Genomic DNA, 19,557 nt, shown 5'->3' with positions numbered 1-19,557 from the left:
TTAATCGAACATTAACGCATCAAACGGATCTCCGACGCTCCGGGATCGTTACGACCAAACCAAAAAAAGAAATCGCCCTAAGCGACCTCTTCTCGTATTTATTTTTTTTTACAAAGCAACATACATGTACAACAACGGTCAACAGGGGCACAAGCGCGAACCGGTCGAAGGCGGTTGGTGGTCAACGAACAATGAATGTGATACCCGACGCCCCTGCTCAATCGCCTCGTGCTCATGCTACACACAGCATCGGTACCGAGTACCTCCGACCGGGCACTATATCAACGAAACACAATTAACCGTCATTTTCATTTCGAAGTCGTTTTATGCAATTTAAAGCGCCACTGCGCACTCTTTTTAAGAAACCATTCTCCTCAGCAAAATGCACTCTTGCGTGCGTATTTGATTGACAAAGTACAAATAAATTAAAATAAAAAAAGAGAAAATTTTCACCATCAACCTAAAATTGTCGGCCAAATTTGGTTCGCTAGAAAAAACATTTCCAGTGGAGAAAAAAATCTGAAAACATTTCGCCTGAGCCATTCTCAGGTGCTTGTTAAACATTTACAATAACAATTAATGATCATTATTCATTTACAAACAAACAAAAATAACATAATTAATCAATTCAAATAATGATTACTGATCATTTTTTTATCATTTATTTACCTGCCAGGAAACACGAGTTGAAACATTGCTCACGATGCAACGCCATGGAGTCTGCGACGGTGGACCGTATCTGAAACGAAAGAAAAATTATCCAGCCTACAAAATACAAAATTATAAATTTAAGCAACAACAGCGGACAATAATTCATTTACTTATCATCTCTATCACGTCGACGACGTTCAGGCGAAAAGCCTCTACTCCCGTACGAGCCACGATAAGACGAGCGAAAAGCATCTCGACCCTTCGGAGGACGTTTCGTCATTTCCACAATGATGCTAAAATTGCACACAAATCATCAATAAAATAACATAATTAACAATCAACAAACAATCATAACTTCATTATATTAATAAAATTGCAAATGTTATAAAATACTAGTCATTAAATTACGTCAGCTCGTGAATAAGGTCAAACTTAATACTTTAAGTTCATGATCAAATTAAACGGGAAACAATCACAGCTAAAAGCGCAATAATTTTACAAAACTAAAAAGCATAGACTAAGATACGTATGCTTTTAAAATATGAAAACAAAATTTTTCAGTTTACGCAGAAATTTTCGGCTCGACTTGCAGATATTAGCCTATGTTAACTGATCAGCAATGACAACAAATGCTGAAAAAACGTAAAAGGACATACCGCTCTCCACACAATTCACGTCCATTTAAATGATAAACCGCGTCATCTGCGTCACGAGGATCGTCAAATTCCTTAAACAAAGTTACTCAGATAACACTGCTTTCGTTGAACGAAAAATTCTTACGACAAATCCAAAACCATTCTTCAGAAGAATTTCACGAATTCGACCGTAGCCTTTGAAAAAGTCTTCTACGTCTCTTTCTCGAGCACGGTATGGTAAGCGGCCAATGTATACACGAGAACTAGCCATTTCGTGAGACAATGCAAAAATACAATCGCCACGAGTTAGCCACGGAAACTTGTTAGCTGACTTAGCAATACAGTAAATAATATAAAACTTGACGATCACTACTTTGGTTGAAATCAGGGCAGTAAATAATTTTTATTTAGCCTGAATAAAAGCTTTAAAAATTTGAGTTTTGTCGAATAAATAATTGAAATATGTTTTTATTTTAATAAATAATAAATGTAGTATTTTTTACTCTTGAAAAAACCTTTTTTTAAAGTAATGCAGGTATAGTTGCAATTCAGTAACATATTGAAAACTTCCTAATATTATGTAAATTAGTAAACTTTAATTTTAAAAATTTACTAAATTATGAAATATTTTTTGTTTTGTCATGAAAAAATTACTACTGTACTATTCTACTTGTACTCTATTGCAGTTCAAAACAACAAATTTGCAATTTCGTACTTATTTTATTAAATAAATATATTCATAGCATTTATCATTATTAAAATATGTTTGTAAATATTTTTTATTCATTGAAACTATATTATTTTTAGTTTTATTATTTAATTTATGACAATAAAACAGTATGACAGTATGACAATGAAGAATACATGGAAAAGCATGTTTTATTTGTAGTTTGAAAATAATTGAATATTGAATAAAATTCTGTGATTTAAAGTATACTTTTATTATGCCTACTTTTGTTATTCAATTTCTATCTTACTGTTTTTTGTCTGAATTTTCCATGTTTTTTCATTGGTTATTTGTATTATTGTTCACTTGTGTAATTTTCCCTGAATAAACTTCGAGCCCACTATATAATGTTATCTTAATTATTTCACAAAATGACCGTTTACAATTATCTCATCAAATGGATTGTCGCATATCGAACGATAAATTGCTTTGTTGTTCAAACTTGGTTTGTACCTGACGAATACTGGCAAACTTTGGAACCTGCTCACAAATTAGCATTTGGGTATGTGTACTTTTGTGTATTCTCTTAAATGAAGGTCTAAATAAAAGCTGAACAGTTTTTTATAAGTGTATATTTTACATTGACTAAACCCCTAGGTTTGCAAGTTGCATTCTCGAATAATAACTGAAATCCATATTAATAACGACTTAATTCCGTTCAATTAGGGCATTGAATAACGTTTTTGAACTGGTTTTCTTTGTTTACATTTGTCTAATTATGGGAAGTCAGTTCTTTTCTTCAACATGAATGTAATTTTTTCACTGTCAAATATTTTAATCTGGTTTCCTCTATTATACAAAAACTTTCTTTTTTCAGTTATGGTTATCTTACTTGGGAATGGACGAACGGGCTTCGAACATATTTATATCCATGCATATTTGCATCTCTTTATAGATTGGTTGCTTTTGCTGGTTTAGACAACACAATTTGCTTTGTAAGCACATTTTTTAAAAAATCTTTATTAATTTTCAATTTACCTTTTTCTAGACTTATTCTCCTAAATTATTAACTTTTCTATTATCATGTTTTGCTGATTGGCGACTGTTTAAATTTGTCCAGTTGCTTTATGATGATAGAGTCGCTTCATGGACTCTGCTATTGTATTGGTGCAATTGGTTTCAATTTTATTGCGTTCCAAGAACATTGTTGAATAGCGTTGAACTTGCATTGGTCATTATTGGATTAAGTTATTTGCCAATTTGGGATAAGCACCGTTTTCAATTGGCATCCAGTAATAAGAATCATTTGGTAGTATCATCAATTGTATTTACTTTGGTCACACTTATACGACCTACTTCTGCACTAATATGGGTCCCACTTTGGATAAATTTTTTATACAGATTTGACTTTGTAAAGTCATTTTTAATTTCATTCTTAGTTGGGTGAGTAATTTTATAAACAATAATGTTGTAAAAATGTTTTCAAATGATAAAATACTTTTTGTTTTAGACTCGTAACTGTATTTTTCGTTAGTGTGATAGATTTTTTATGCTATGGGTACTTTGTGATTCCGATAATCAACTTCATTCATTTTAACATGTGGCAAGGAGGAAGTGCATTTTTTGGAAGCCATCCATGGCATTGGTGAAATGAAATTGTTTTAAAACATTTTTAAACAATATTTTTAGGTATATTACCGTTGGCATTCCGAGTACATTTTTTACATCATTAATACCAATATCAAAAGGAGTGAAAATGTGTACATCAAACTTGATTATTCTTTATGTTTGCGCACTTTATGTGATAGCCCACAGGTAAGTGATTTTTTGTTTTTTAAAAAATGTATAGCAGTTATATACAATTTTCAGTTTTATTGCTCATAAAGAATTCCGATTTGTTCTCCCTTTAATACCGTTGATGTCAATTTATGGTGGTTTTTATTTGACTCAGATTCGAAACAAGCGAAATCTTGCTTTTATGATTTTATTCATTTCCATTACAAATATTCCACTGGCATTATTTACAAGTTTACTTCATCAACGAGGCACTTTGACTGTAATGGACGTGCTTCGCCGAGAAGCTTCAGAAAATCACAACCTTGAAATGAATATCTGGTTTTTGATGCCATGTCACAGTACGCCGTTTTACAGTCATCTCCATCGTCCAGTGGAAATGCGTTTTCTGACTTGCGAACCAAATTTGAATAACATAACCAATTATACAAGTGAAAGTGACCTATTCCACAAATATCCAGAAATTTGGATCCAGTTAGAAATGAGAAATATCCGACCAACACACTTGGTTCTGTACGAAAATATGTATCACCGATTGGAGGCAATCTTGACTGAAAAAGGTTACACGAAGTGCCGAAAAATTTTTCATACCTTTTTTCCAATCAGCAAGCGTCAAAGTCGTTGGATTGTAATTGCTTGCAAAGAAATGTTATGCTACAAATAAATAGTTATGCCAATAAAATAGGACGGTGATTAATTTCAGCTCAGAAAAAAGTTAATATTTACATCTGTATTCGCCAATTGTTTTTTCAAATCAAAAAGTGCATATCCTCATTGAGTGGACGTTTTCAAAATGTCTGAAAGTGTGTCATTCCAGTGATGTCCAAAAAAGATCTGATCTGATTGAATACTCTACTTGAAATTAGTAGATGTAAGTATTCTACAATAGGTGCTTAAAAGGCAAAATTGCATTCTTATCGACGGAAGTGTATTTCATTTAAAAACGTGCCCTGAAATTTATTGACATTCTGGCCGAAATAATTAAATTCAGATTTTTAATCTTTACTTTCCAAACAAATAACCTGTGTAAAATAAGCTTTTATTTCAATATATTTAGGCAGTAATGGATTATTTTTCAGAATTGTTTCACGTTTTATTGTATTAAGCCTTTCGCAGAAGTTGTTATATGAAAAGAAAAAAAACATAATCGGTTGCTAGTATAACAAAGCGTCCTTCAAAATTTGTATAAAGAGTGAAAATTCATCAATAATCAACGTGTTCGATAACCATACAATAGTAACAACTCTGAAATGTGCAATCAGAAACAGATTGGGTTCACCATGTATATAGTTTAGTTGTGTTGTTCTTCACCGTTCATGAATTTACTATTTTTTCTGATTTGTGTTTGGGATTAGCTTTCAGCTGAAGGAACATAGATCGCATACGGCTCACGTCTTTTTGACTGCGACAAGATTTTGGGTTGAAATCGCACAAATGGGTAATACGTTCCCATTCTTGTCCTGGTTGTTCGCTGTCACGCCCACTCAAAAATTCTGCATCATTCATTCTAATAATAATAATAAGTCATCAACCAATTTTTTTCATAAAAGAAATATCAAAGTTTGAAACAACAATTCAAAACTAATAATAATACAATGTGAGAAAAATATAACTAGTTCACTTTAACTGTCTTGGCATAGTGCACATAGGCAAATGGTGAATGGAATTAAAATTCTGCTTTTAGACTAACCTGTTAGTCTTCTTGACTTTTTCAATATGATCTTGCCTATTTTTATACCATTCTTGCAAATCAGTTTCTGCTAATTCTCTCCATTTGGCTTTCTCTTCTTCTTCTTTCTCATCTGTAAAAACCATGCTACAGGATGATCATCATACTCAATTAAATATAATAAAAACCTTTAGCAGCTAGCCGAGCCTTCTGCTCTTCTCGCCATTTTATCATATTTTCAGATTCTTGAGGTGCCGGTAGCACCGCTGGCGTGGAGCTAGCAGTGTTTTGTGAAATTTCATTCTCTGGTAAACCGTTGGTCATTGGCGCGGCAAGATTTTCTTCATTTTTTGTTGTATCATCACAATCAGTGGCAGCAACTAAATGCAATTCTTCTGAAAAATTGGTTTTAAAATTGAGACAAAATACACAAAAAGCAAAACATAACTCCTATTATGAACAGTGAATAGAAATTGATCAGTTCATAACGTCAGTGACAATGTTGTAAACAAAGTTATTAGTTAAATCAATACATCTCACATTACATTATTCTTTTTCAACTGTATACTTTTCAAAATATGCTTACCAAAATCATCAAGTCCTGCCAATGCTTCCTTTTCTCTCGCTAAAAAATCCGCGACTGCTTCGTCTTCAGCCATATTTATATAATATCGGAAAAAAATGATCAATAATTTTAGCCTAAAATAAAATTTAAAACTCTATCAAACTCTGAAAATTAATTTTCACTCCTGAAGAAACAACTTATATTTTCCCAAAAGACATACAACTGGTAAATTAATAAATTCGTATTAACTTACTGTTTCACATCATCACTTAAGTATCAAATAAAAGTAAAGTTCAAACTCACTAAGCATTTATTTTTAATAGAGCATAATTCAAATATTTTGAAAACGTTATACCTTATAAATGAACTTCTCAAAATTAAGCGATTATTATTGAAATACTATGTAGTCAAAAATACACTTATTACAAAGCATAATTCTCTGTCAAGTACGTGGTGAATACCTGAGTGTACTACTGTACTCGTGTAACGTTAGATAATGCAAGTACCTGTGGAGTATGGTTAATCAATTTATGTTAAGAAAAAAATATGTGCTTAATATTTTAAAATTTTAGTTTATTATAAATTATATAGCTTGGAAAAATTATTACAAAGTACAAGTTTGCGATTGGAGATACCCTAGGGCTTTAATGAACATCGCACTTTGATTGGTTGATTCTGATTGGTCGTCTATACCATTTTTGGTCATCCTCGTGCTTGCCGTTCTAGGGCAGGCGGTCTGTTAAATGTCTCACATTAACATAATCTGACAAGGATGTTTTCCAGCAATCACACAATTATTTTTATGTTGACAATAGAACGTTAGTTAATTATGAAAATGAAACTGACAATCGCGCGCAAATTGTTCTCCATCAAGTTTTTCATTGGAATGTCTTGGTAAAAAATGATTTTTTCAACATTTGAAAGGAAAATAAAAATATTTCACAAATTTTCATTTAGGAAAGCCAAGCTGGACAATTGTAACAGTGTGGTGATGATTGGCATCTGTATCTTCTATTTCATGGTTACAGGTATTTATAAACAAATACTTTTAAAATTCGTCTACAGTAGTAGACGAATATAAATAATGAATCTCAATTTTACTATTGTTTTTCATCTGCCTTGTTTTTTTCATTGCTTTACTGCTCTACTTTGTGTAAAAAATATTTAATAAACTGTAAATAAATTTATTTGACAAATGACATAGACAAACTTTAAAATTGAAAACAATATAAATTTATAAATCATCAGTATAGATATTACACTGAAATTACATCAGACAATGGTTCTTCAGCGTGAAATCTAGCACGACAAAAGTAGAGCACGGCGGTCAAGAGAATGACGGAATCAGAACAGATGGCGCTAAAGTCCAATCAGAATCAACCAATCAAAAGCATATTAGAGTTCGCTTAGGCGGGAAGATTTCTCGTTTTTTATTTTTTAAATTCTGAGTATTTTTATTTAAGGTTAATTGTTTTTTTAAATTTCAATTCAAAGTTGAACGTTATTACTCGTTTAAATTTAAAAATATTTTAACATCAATTAGCATATTTTGAGTGGCTTGGTTTACGAAATGCAGGTACAAAATTGATGACTATGGTCTTTTGGCGTAATCGTTCTTTTGCACTGCTTTGCTTAAAAATGTTCGGTGTTGTTTTTTGCTTAATTTTGAAGGTTTAAAAATTCTAACTTTGTGTAATATTGTGGCTTTACGGTAACGCAACAGTTTCGTGTTTTTTACTGGTTTCGATTTGCTTATGCTTATTGATACTTATCATATTTTATTGTTCTTTCTTCTCATCTTGTCAGTAGAGTTTAGCGTAATAAGTTTACATGAAGATAATAACCAGTTGAATTTATTATTTTGAAGCTTTTTTCAACTTTGTTTCAGCTTGTTTATTATAGGAATGTTTTGGCCATTGTGTTGTTGTTTGATAATTGTATTTTTTTGAAAAAATATAAATATTTTAACAGGATTTTTGCAACATGTCAGCTGTATCATATTACATTGCTCATCTGCTGGAACGCATGAACTCTGCGGACAAAGATTTCCGTTTCATGGCTACGAACGATTTGATGCGCGAATTGCAAAAAGAAATAACACTAGATGTGGACAGCGAAAATAAAATGGTTGAAATGCTGTTGAAGCTGCTCGAAGATAAGAATACGGAAGTTCAAAATTTAGCCGTTCGCTGCATGGGTCCTTTGATCCGAAAAGTGAAAGATGCGCAAGTAATACTGTTACTGTTGAATATTTTTGAATAATTTATAATTGAATTTTTATAAATTTGTTCATTTTGTGAGCTAAAGTAATGTGATGTATTATAAATATAGAAAATTGCACAATTTCATGCTTTCAGGTGATGCTAATGAATTTTATCTTTAGAAGTGTAATTTATGTTTCAATTCTTTTCAGTCTTATTATGATCAAATTTATGATACATGTTTGAAGAGAAAAATGTTTTCACAGTCCAATGAATACATACAATGATTATAAATTGAGTATTATTAATATTGTGTGAACCTGTTGATTACTGTACTTTACAGAAAAGTAGGAATATATGTGGTACTGTTGAGAATAATTTGAAAAGTACAGTGAAGAAAAAGCGAATTGATTAGGAATTTATTTTTACAATTTAGGCAGCAAATGTGACTTGCATATTGAGCGCCAATTTGCGCAGTGAGAGCAGTCAGAAACGGGATGTCAGTTCGAGCGCTTTGAAAACGATAATCAACGAACTTCCGCCTACCGAAAGTGCGGTCACTGTCGCCGTTTTGAAAGCAATAATGCCAGCTTTGTTGTCGATTTTGAGTTCCGCCGACGCGGACATGTCGGTTTTGCTGGAATGCTTGGATATGGTGAACTCGGTGCTGGGACGTTTTCCGTCGGTTGTTGGTCACCATTACGCGGCAATCGAGTGCACAGTGTTGCCGTTGTTGGAATTCGACCGGGCTCCGGTGCGTAAACGGGCAATATTGGTTCTTTCGACTTTGTCTGGCATTTGTGACAACGCGGTTTTGGGGCATCTGGGCCAGCATTTGCTGGCCGGTTTGTCCAAGTTGAACGAATCGTCGTCGATCCATCACCGCACTTACATCGCTTGCACGGGGGCGGTGTGCAAGTCGGCCGGCTCAAGGTTGGGGACTTTTTTGTCCCAAGCGTTGCCGGCTATTGTTCACTATTGCAAAGAGATGCAAGATGACGAAATTCGCGAAAGCTGCTTTGCCGCTTTTGAACAACTGTTGCTGTTCTGTTCGAAACAATGCGACGAAACGGTTGTGGATGAAATTTTGAAATTGGCCATAATGTACGTCGGTTACGATCCGAATTATCAGTACGACTACGAGATGCAGGATGCGTCGATGGAACTTGACGACGACGATGTTGACTTGGACAGTCAACTTTCGGCCGAAGAATATTCAGACGATGACGACATGTCTTGGAAAGTGCGTCGTGCTGCGGCAAAGTGTTTGGAAGCGGCGGTCAATACTCGTCGTAATCGAATTTGTGAATTTCACCAAACAATAATTCCCAGACTCATCGAGCGGTACGATTTATTAATTTTTCTTCAATTCCCCATTGAATATTGTTTGTTCATTTGGTTTTGTTTTTTATTTTTGCATTTCAAATTCAAGATTCAAGGAACGTGAAGAAAGTGTGCGTTGTGATTTGTTCAACGTTCTTTTGTCGTTGTTGAAACGCACCCGTGTTTATTTTCAATATTCGTCGAAATCCATCGCCGAGAAGGATCAGAAAACAATCATTGGATCATTGGAATCCCAAATGCCGGCTCTGATTGTACCATTGCAACGTCATCTTGGTGGAAAATCGTACAAAACAAAGCAGGCTGTATTTTCGGTTCTCAGTGAATTGCAGGCCTTGGCTCCGCAAGTGTTGGCTCCATTTCTCGGCTCGTTGTTGCTGAACGTCAGGTCGACATTGTCCGAGAAGCAGACCGTCGGCGGGGTGAAAATTGACGCGTTGATTTTCCTCAGATCCGCCATCACTGCCCAAACGTTGGACGTGGTCGCGTTGCAGATTCCAGTGATCGCACCACTGCTCAGACAATGCATCCAAGATGCTTATTACAAAGTTTCGGCCGAAGCGTTGGCAGTGGTCCAAAAATTGTTGACTTTGATACGCAACGGCGACGGCGAAATCAACTTGGCCGCATTGGATTTGGACAACATGCGCGATTTGTACAATTGCATTTTGGCCAAGTTGAAAGATACCTGCCTGGACCGTGAGGTGAAAGAGCCGTCGATCATGTGCGTCGCGTTGTACATCGCAACGTTTGGCAGTCTGTTGCAAGATGGCTTGGACGAGGGTCTTCAGATGTTGTTCGACCGGATCAAAAATGAACTAACACGGCTTGTCGGTGTCAGGGCGTTCAGTGTCGTTCTGAAAAGTCCCCTGAATTTATCACTTCAATCAGTGGTCTGTGATTTGGTTGTCGAATTGACCACATTTTTGCGTAAAAATCAACGCAGTCTGCGGGTTGATTCGTTGGAATTGTTGGAATTGATTTTTCAACGTTCCAATTCCACCCAACTGGCTTCACACCATTCGGCGATGGTGCAAAATTTGGTTCTGGAACTGGCACCACTCCTCGGCCAGGGCGATTTGCAACTGGCCACTCTGGCCGCGGACAATTTGACCAGGCTCATGCCCATTGCCCCGGAATTGGTTCTCGACAATTACCACAGCTTTGTCGATCCGGCGATCGCTTTGCTCCGCTCTCCGCTGCTCAGCGGTCACTATTTGAACAAATTGATTATATTTTTTCAACAATTCTGGCAACAGGCCAGCAAATTGGAGAAGATCACTTTCCAAGAATTCAAGCAACTGCTGCTGGCCCCCGTTGCCGGCGAACCTCGACCCCACAACTTTGCCAAATGCTTCGCCGCGTTGATTCTCATCCAACCCGACTCCATCAAACCCACTGTTGCCGAACTGTGCCGCGAATTGGACGTCCACAACTGTCCGGATGCTAATGAACAAGCCAGACAATTTGCACTGTTGACGTTGGGCGAAATTGGCGCTCTGTGTTCAATAGCTTTGAACGACCTCAACGTGGAAGGTATTGTGATGAATGCGTTCGAAAATCCCGACGAACGAGTCAAAGAAGCGGCTTCACAAGCGCTGGGTCGAGTGGGCACTGGCAATTTGGCCCGTTACTTGCCATTTATCGTTCAACAAATCCAACAGGCCACAAAACAGCAATATTTGTTCATGCTGTCCTTGCTCGAGATTATCAATCATTTTGTCAATGCAAAATCGCCCGAACCTCTCCAACAGTATGTCGAATTTATTTGGAAAGTTTTGCTGAATCACGCAGAATGCAACGAAGAAGGTGTACGGAATGTCATTGCTGAATGTTTGGGCAAACTGTGCCTTTTGCAACCGGCCAATTTACTTCCTCAACTGAGGTCCAATCTCAACAATTCGACAAATACCAACGTTCGCAATACGCTCACTTCTTCAATTAAATATACATTGACCGATCAAATGCCTGGAATCGACGAATATTTGAAAGTAATACAAAAAGAAAATTCTAATTTGGCCAATCATTCATTTATCATCTTTACCTGATTAATGATGATAATTTTGCAGGATTGTATTGGTGACTTTTTTCAAATGTTGAAAGATTCCGATTTGAATATACGACGAATCGCATTTTTGACGTTCAACTCTTTTGTTCACAACAAGCCCGAACTGATGCGAGATCAGTTGTCAAATTTGTTGCCAGTTATATATTCCGAAACTGCTGTACGGAAAGAATTGATTCGTGAAGTGGACATGGGTCCGTTCAAACACGTCATGGACGATGGGTTGCACTTGAGAAAGGCAGCCTTTGAATGCATGTACACGTTGTTGGACAATTGCTTCGACTGTTTGGATGTGTTTGAATTTTTGAATCACGTCGTCCAGGGTCTCAAGGTTAATTTTTGTTTGTTTCATTTGTTAAAAAGTTTCAACTAAAAGTTCACAGTTATTTTTTACAGGATCACTATGATATTAAAATTTTGACATTTTTGATCGTCATAAGGTTGACGACACTTTGTCCCAACGAACTTTTGCAACGATTGATTAATATTGTGGAACCGTTGAAACAAGTATGCCTTACGAAATTGAAAACGAATTCCGTGAAACAAGAATACGAATTGCAAGATGAATTGAAACGCTCCGCACTACGCGCAGTTATTGCTATTCAGGTTCGATGATTCAATTTGCATTGGAATTTGTTTTTTTTTTCTTTGGTATATTTAAATTTTCTTCTATATTAATAGAATTTGCCAACAGCTGGAAAGCATCCGATTGTAGTTGAATTGATGAATATTATTAATCAGACACCGGAATTGTTAAACTTGTATGAAAATGTTCGATGGGATCCTTTGACAAGCAAACATTGACGATGTGCAGCGTCGAGTGCTGCTGCTCCAAAGGCGTCTACCATGTGCTGCATGCATATGTATGCGTGTGGACGTAACGGTTTATTCATTTTGTCTTACTTCCTGAAATTTTTTTTCTAAAAGTTAATCTCCATTTAACAGAATATATTTCTCCCTTTTACGCGTACTTTTTTTCACACCACGATCAGTTTCACTTTCAATTATACTGATTTATAGAAAACAATTTCTGTGCTTTCAATTCTGGTTGCATTGCATTCAACCAGCAATAATTCAGCTTACGAAAGCAAAATTCTGTCATTTTGTTCATATTTTGTCTTCAATTAAATGTTACATTGCAATGAATTTTTTTAATCTTGAATTTCTTTAGTTTACTGTTGATTTTCCGAACAATAATCTACGTCTGATCTTTTGTAGATGGAAGCATATTGTATATTTTATTTTTCTCTTACTTACTCATCAGTTTTTTCTTATACTAAGCCTACAACGCGTGAACATCCAAGCATAAGCTTTTATGATTCTGAGCTTCAAGTGAGAGACGACTAAGTTGAAGTTTGATTGTTGCAGTTCTGTTGTGGTAAATTTCTTTTTTCTTTTCAACTTGAAGTAACATTGTTCTTCGAGTTACAAAAGAAAAAAAAAGAATACGAATATTTGGATGGAATTTTTAAAGTATCCTCTTTTTTTATTAAAAAGATTTTTTGTTACTTTTAAAAATAACTTTGAGGTTCTTCATCATAGATCTGCCTGAAAATAGAATAACAAATGAAGCAGGTTATTTATTCTAACAAATGGTGGAATGCAAATGCAAAATTGAAAGTAGCGAAACATACTAAGCAACAGTGAGCAGCAGTTGGTCCAAAATTCTTTGTTGAACAATCTAACGGTGCAGATCAAATATGCAACTAAACATGAAATCACCTTTCACTTCCCTCTATCGACAGTAAATGATAAATGTCACGTAAATGTAGATTCAAGCATTTATTTCTCATTTTTAAAATGCTAAAAATTTCAGCAAATGCAAAAAATGAAAATTGCAGTAAAACTTGAAAATCAAATAATACTGTAAGCAAATCATTAGTGTGCTCGAGTTTTTCAGATCTAGAAGTGGATGGCCGAAGATTGCTCGTCAATTCCTACCGTTCACATTTTGCAAATTATAAAAGAAGCACAACAACAGCATGGTTTACGCCATGGAGATTATCTCCGTTACAGGTAACGAACTTGGTGATAATTTATTTGTTTATCGTTGGGAGAGATTTTTATGTTTGTTTAGGCAGTACTGTTCGAGAAAGCTACAACGTGTCCGAAAATCTATGAATGTGACGTGCATTCACAAACCACGTACTTTTCAATATCGAAAATTTTCTGCTGAAAATTTGACTGATGCCAAGTGATACGAGTTTGCCAGCCATTGACTGAGATCAGTGACAATTATTTACTTTAGATATATTACCATTCCATTGTTTGAAGCCGAACGATGTTGGGCATACGGTATGCAGCTCAAACAAGAAGCTACGACAGACAACAGAAAACGTTTTCAGATGTTACGAAAATTACGTCGAGTAAATTCATTTTTGTTTTTTTTTGCTTTCTTTTTGTAAATCATTTTATGAAAATTAAATCTATTTTTTCTAATAATAATAATAATAATAATAATAATAATAATAATAATAATAATAATAATACAGGTTGTGTGGGAAAAGGTTTTTCAAAATTTTTCTTTTCTTTTACTGTACTGAATTGTAAATATGAATTTGTTACAGTTCAGCGTAATTTGTTTTCATCTACAGAACAACGAATAGAGTAGTCAAGGCGAGAATTTTGAATAGAGTGAAATCAGTTTAAATTTAATTAGCATCAATTTTCTCGTTAGGCGGTCTATCATGGCGTTTTGTTGGAAACTTTGTCCAAAAATGCTTCAGTAGTTGACGCCGCTACGAAACTTGAAGCACAAGCATACAAAGCTTGGCTTCAAGGCTGTTATGAATTTGAACAGAAAAACTGGACTAAAGCCAACGAATTTTTTACCACCTCAAAGTAAGAAACGTTCAAATAAAATTCCACATGTTTATTTTTAAACTTTAACTATTACTGTTGGCTGCATAAAGTTGATGAGCAGCGTTTTTGTTTGAGAATTTTCTTTTATTACTTTTTATAGTTATTTATAAATTTTTAGAATGATTTATGAAAATTTGTCGTCTGTGACGAAATCTTCTCAACTTGTCGAATTATACCGGCAAAGGTGCAACGAAATGGCACCCCATCTACGATTCTGCGCCTTTAGTATAGGTGACTCGACTGCGTTGGCAGATTTAATGCAGATGCGAATGAAAATCAGCGACGAAACAGAAAGCTTGATGCTTTCCGAGTTGGATGTACAAAAGTTTTCTTCTTTCCTTTTTGATTTATTGTTTATAATTTTTTACATTTTACAGAATTTGTTGACCGAATGCCGTCAAAAGCAATCAATTTCTACAGAAACGGAAATTGTTTGGTGCAATCATCGAGTGGATTTTGCCAAACCCGTTAGGGTTTGCACATTTTGTAATAGTTTGCGTGACTTTCAACGTCAAGTAGAAGAAACCAACGATTATGATGGGAAAGTATGTTTCGTTATCTTCTTTTTATTTCATGGGATATTTGTTGATGCTTATATTTCAGCTTGCTCTTTATGAACGACTATTAAGTGACTGTCGAGATGCTATTCAAAGTGTTCGTGAAGAGGCTAAAGGCGAGGTATTGACGAGAATTTTTTTCCCCCTATTTATTCTACTTTATCCTTGTTATTTGTGAAAAAAAATTGTAGAATTTCAAATTAAAACGTGCTCAGGATGGCGAAAAGCAAGAAATATTTTCAAATGCTAATCTGCTTTATTTGTATTTGACGTACGTGCGATTGACAAAAAGTACCGATCGTTATAACATGATGATCGAAGCTATGCAAAAGAAGGGTGCAAAATCACAAGATTTAATTCGTTTGTATGATTCCATTTTGCAGGTAAAAAAGGATGTTATGATTGTTGTTGTTCTTTTAAATATTAATTGTATTTTTTGAAGAATTTTGCTGAATTGCAACAATTGCCGTTGATCAAGTTGGATCAGTGTTTTGCCGATCAGATGTTATACTTCAGAACGCTTAGGTATTATTATTATTATTATGATTTTCTTTTAAAATTAACTTTACGACAATGTTGTTGGTAGATGTTTCCACGTAGCTGAGATTTTCTATTCACAAAAGAAATGGCCTGAAGCATTGGCTTTGTATCAGCGAACCGTAGAATATATAAATGAATTGAAACAAAGTGCTGCGTGGAAAAGTGACGAGAACGTTTATGTAAAACTGATATAATTATGATATATATGTTCTCTTCTACTGATATTGTTGTTGAACAAATAATTTTATTATGCAGGTGTCCGAAGAGCAATTGAAAGCATTGCTAATGTCTGCCAACAAGGGTAAATATCAGTCACACGCTCATTGTTTAGTACAAGGAGAAAAAGAAGAAACTATGAAAACGTTGGTTGATGAGGAAAAAGTGATAGTTAATTTTGTGTATAAAATTAAATTTCATTGATTTTTATTATACAAAATGATTTTTGAATTTCAGCCCATTATTGAAAGTTTGGATACATTCCGAAATTACACTCCAGCAGATTTGAAAGGACGCATAAAGCTAGTGCCAATACCGCCGTCTTTCATGCCCATTCCATGCAAGCCATTGTTTTTTGATTTGGCTTTGAACTATGTCCGTTTTCCATCATCACTGGACGAAACATTGGATGAGATGGAACTTAATAAGCAAGATAATAAAGCAGGTGGTTTAAGTGGATTTGTCAAAGGTCTGCTTTGGGGAGCGAATAAGAAATGATGATCACGCTTGCGTAATATATTTTTTTCTAACCGCCTGCATTATCATGACAAGTGAAACATCATGATTTGTCGTCGTTAAAGTAAACAATTTTTTTCTGTTTTTTGTTTCTGTTTATTATAATCTGATGAATTTTCTGTAAATGATTTTGGATTCGTAAATTAATAAATTCAATATTTTTAGTTTAACATTTAAAAAGTATTTAAAGCATTCATTGCAAAGAATTGTTATAAACGCTTATATATGGGGAAAAGTTTGTATTATGTATGAATAATCGTTTATTGAAATTCTGATAATTTGATTGCTTTGCAGTTTGCAGAATGTGTATTTCTGAAATTATTGCAGTTGTTTAGAATAAATAAATGCATGGTGGCGTTTGTTTATCAGGGACATTCTCATTATTACATTTGAATGGAAATTTATTTCAGTAATGTTTATAATTCAATTAATTTGGCATGTTGAAAATTTCTTTTCTTTTTTTAAAGCAGACTTTGATATTGAATCAAAGTTAAACAAATACATTAAAAATGTTAAATTTTACGGTTGCTTGATCGGTGATGGGCGACGAAATGTTCTTGGTTAGGTAGTGGTTTGACACTTTGACTGAGTGGTACATTGTTGGTGGGTGTTGTTGTTGTTGTTGATTTCCTGACATTTTGCGGACTTCTAGCGGGACAGGGACAATAAGTAGCGTCTGGACCTGGCCCACCGGGTAAGCCAATTTTTCCCTGCTTGCCTCTCGGCGCATCTTTTCCAGGCGGACCGACTTCGCCCTCCGGTCCAGGTTCGCCTTGCGGTCCAACTGAACCATCTTTACCAGGTGCACCTTTGTCGCCAGGCTCTCCAGGAGGACCTTGTATCCCGGGTTTTCCTTTTATACCTACAATCCGTTGTGCATCTTCACCACTGCGACCCGGAAGGCCTGGTTTTCCAATTTCTCCCTGACTTCCGGGAGGTCCCATTTCCCCCGGAGCACCAGGCGCTCCGTCATTGCCCGGCAAGCCAGCACGACCTGGCTGACCACGCAAACCTTGTGGACCTTCAAGAAGAATATTCATAATTTTGCAGAAGAATTATTTGTGGAAAATTTAATTTGACAACAATACCTGGTAAACCTTGCGGACCAGGCGGACCGATGTTACACGAACGACAGACAATGCAGTCTTCTTTGCCAGGAGTCATCACCATCGCATCTTTTCCATTTGGGCCAGGTTTTCCAGGAATACCATTTTCACCATCTAAACCTGGTTCACCCGGAATTCCTGGTGGTCCCACTGGTCCTCTTGGACATTTATTTTCTGTCCGCATGCTGCATTGGCATTTGCGTTTGTTTATTGGTTTCTCCAGATATGGTAATGAAGAATCGTTATTTGTAGTTGCAATATTTTGCACAAATTCTGTTTGACCATTGTCGGCCAATTCATTATGTCCCGGGGGAAATGGTATATTGCCCGGTGGAAGTACATTTTCGAAGGCTGTTGATGGAAATAATCCATACTGCCTTTTACGACGATCAGCCATTTCGAATGTCATCATTTCTTTCCAAATATCGTCAGACATTTCCTAAATTATATCAATATAAGTAATGACTTTTGAGCTGAGAAATGTTATATTATTCTGTTTTTCATTATATATAATAAATAAATGAACAGTTTTCATAAGTTGTATATAAAATATTGCATTAATAAGAACATTATTATTAGTGCTATTATTACTTTTCCCAGACTTTAAGTTTGTTTTATATAAAAAATATGAAATTATTCAGTCCTCTCAAAATGGAATCAAACTGAATGGGGGTGCATGTTCAAATGAAAATGTATGTGTGTGTATTGTAAAAATACGGTGGCTACCTTGAAGGAACCGATTTGGACATCCAATTCATTCCAGATGACGTGGATTTCGTTGAGAAGAAGTGGCGCAGAGATAAGACAGAAAAGCATACTGAAAATGCTGAGACCAGTGGCCAAAATGGTCACCGTTTGCACGGAAAATGTTCCATTCAATTTTTCACTACTATCCATGCTGTTTTTATGCGCACCAGTGTTAAGTTGCTGTTGTTGTAGTTGTTGGTATATCTGTGTGTAGGTGAACAGGAAAAGTGATATAGAATGAAATTGTTCTAATATATGTAAAGTAAGTGAATTGTAAAAGACAAGGTACAAGTGAATTGACCTTGAAAGCTGGATGGTGACAGCCGGTTCAGTTCGTCAACCCGTTTGGGTCTTTAGGACGTGAACCACTTTTGTATCTCGGCTTTCACGAATGCGCATCATCTTCAGTTGGCATTCCATTTGCGACAATACATTTTAATTTGAAATTTTTTCACTTAACAAACATGTTGCATTTGTTGTTTTAATTTTTAACTGTTTTACGAATTTTTCAACAATGTTCAACAAACAAAAAAAACAAAAATTATGAACAAAATTTAGCCCAACAGTAAGCAGCAGCCCACTGGCATGAATCATTGCAACAGCGGTAGTTCTTTTTTGAACGCGAAGTGCAAAAGTCAGTTGAAAATGTCACGGATTTTTTTTCTGCTTTTATCAGAAGTTAAATATCTATTCAATTACTATATTAAAGAAACATTTTTAGCGAGCAGATTTAAAAATTTTCCATTCTCTGGTAGTCGTGAGAAATTGTATCAGACCGCTGATCTGTTCAATGTTTTATAGCTGTTGAATAACGGTTCGTTCGATTCGCTTATGCTGGTAGTTCATATTTAGTAACTTGATCAATTGTTGTCGGCTAACATAAATTTGTTGATATATATATATATATATATATATTGAAATTTGAAAATATCATCAGCATTGATGGTGTATGTTTAAGTTTACAAAAATGTGATAAATTTAATTTGTATATAATTATTACTGGATTTATTATTAATAAATATTTGTAAAAAATTATATATTCATAAAGCGATGTTCATTTAATATACAAAAACAAGGCCAGAACTGATGCTTTGTTTACAAGAAAACTGCTTTATCTAATCATTTTATACGTTTTTTTAAATAAATAAGTAGTTTTATAATTTAAATAGCCTGTTTAAGACTAAATTAAATTGTACAGTGCATTTTGGTAACTTTCATTTCAATGCAAACTTGATTTTTTCATACGATACTGAAATTTCAAATACAAAAATATGACCTAATTAATTTAAAATGCCGACAAATGTTACCTACTTATTTTATACTATAGACGTTTTTCAAATAAATTAAAAAGCATATTTTAAACTGAATAATAATGGTTAAAAAACAGTTTGGATAAAATTTAAAATCTAAAATTTTGAAAAACTC

General features: G+C 34.8%; 5 protein-coding genes across 5 annotated transcripts; 3 read left to right on the top strand and 2 right to left on the bottom strand.

Moving 5' to 3' along the window:
- Positions 1-98: 98 nt before the first annotated feature.
- On the bottom strand, positions 99-2,958 carry Tsp_03995 (splicing factor, arginine/serine-rich 6). The gene is made up of 8 exons (XM_003374759.1): positions 2,846-2,958; positions 2,467-2,551; positions 1,432-1,617; positions 1,308-1,378; positions 822-944; positions 670-739; positions 461-552; positions 99-276 (listed from the first exon to the last, which is right to left on the bottom strand). Exons 1-8 carry the CDS (start codon positions 2,956-2,958, stop codon positions 99-101), a joined length of 918 nt encoding a protein of 305 aa, XP_003374807.1.
- A 1,992-nt stretch (positions 2,959-4,950) lies between these two features.
- On the bottom strand, positions 4,951-6,075 carry Tsp_03994 (clathrin light chain). The gene is made up of 5 exons (XM_003374758.1): positions 6,003-6,075; positions 5,605-5,811; positions 5,438-5,549; positions 5,140-5,254; positions 4,951-4,992 (listed from the first exon to the last, which is right to left on the bottom strand). Exons 1-5 carry the CDS (start codon positions 6,073-6,075, stop codon positions 4,951-4,953), a joined length of 549 nt encoding a protein of 182 aa, XP_003374806.1.
- Positions 6,076-7,964: 1,889 nt separating this feature from the next.
- On the top strand, positions 7,965-12,392 carry Tsp_03993 (cullin-associated NEDD8-dissociated protein 1). The gene is made up of 6 exons (XM_003374757.1): positions 7,965-8,210; positions 8,619-9,526; positions 9,615-11,514; positions 11,593-11,919; positions 11,985-12,194; positions 12,270-12,392. The coding sequence occupies exons 1-6, from the start codon at positions 7,965-7,967 to the stop codon at positions 12,390-12,392; spliced, it is 3,714 nt and encodes a 1,237-aa protein (XP_003374805.1).
- Positions 12,393-13,343: 951 nt separating this feature from the next.
- Positions 13,344-17,206, top strand: Tsp_03992 (signal recognition protein). Its single transcript, XM_003374756.1, has 16 exons — positions 13,344-13,350; positions 13,489-13,604; positions 13,666-13,733; positions 13,837-13,954; positions 14,081-14,095; positions 14,266-14,429; positions 14,569-14,767; positions 14,828-14,995; positions 15,054-15,128; positions 15,199-15,390; positions 15,450-15,532; positions 15,594-15,720; positions 15,803-15,934; positions 16,001-16,232; positions 16,747-16,839; positions 16,953-17,206. The coding sequence occupies exons 1-16, from the start codon at positions 13,344-13,346 to the stop codon at positions 17,204-17,206; spliced, it is 2,043 nt and encodes a 680-aa protein (XP_003374804.1).
- A 211-nt stretch (positions 17,207-17,417) lies between these two features.
- Tsp_03991 (putative proline-rich protein) lies at positions 17,418-18,324 on the top strand. Its single transcript, XM_003374755.1, has 2 exons — positions 17,418-17,586; positions 18,149-18,324. The coding sequence occupies exons 1-2, from the start codon at positions 17,418-17,420 to the stop codon at positions 18,322-18,324; spliced, it is 345 nt and encodes a 114-aa protein (XP_003374803.1).
- The last annotated feature ends 1,233 nt before the right edge of the window (positions 18,325-19,557 follow it).

The sequence above is a fragment of the Trichinella spiralis genome (genome assembly GCF_000181795.1).
Source record: "Trichinella spiralis strain ISS 195 chromosome Unknown Scfld5, whole genome shotgun sequence".
Lineage (NCBI taxonomy): Eukaryota > Metazoa > Nematoda > Enoplea > Trichinellida > Trichinellidae > Trichinella > Trichinella spiralis.
The sequence above is the reverse complement of the archived record's forward strand: the minus strand, read 5'-3'. Positions and strand labels throughout refer to the sequence as shown.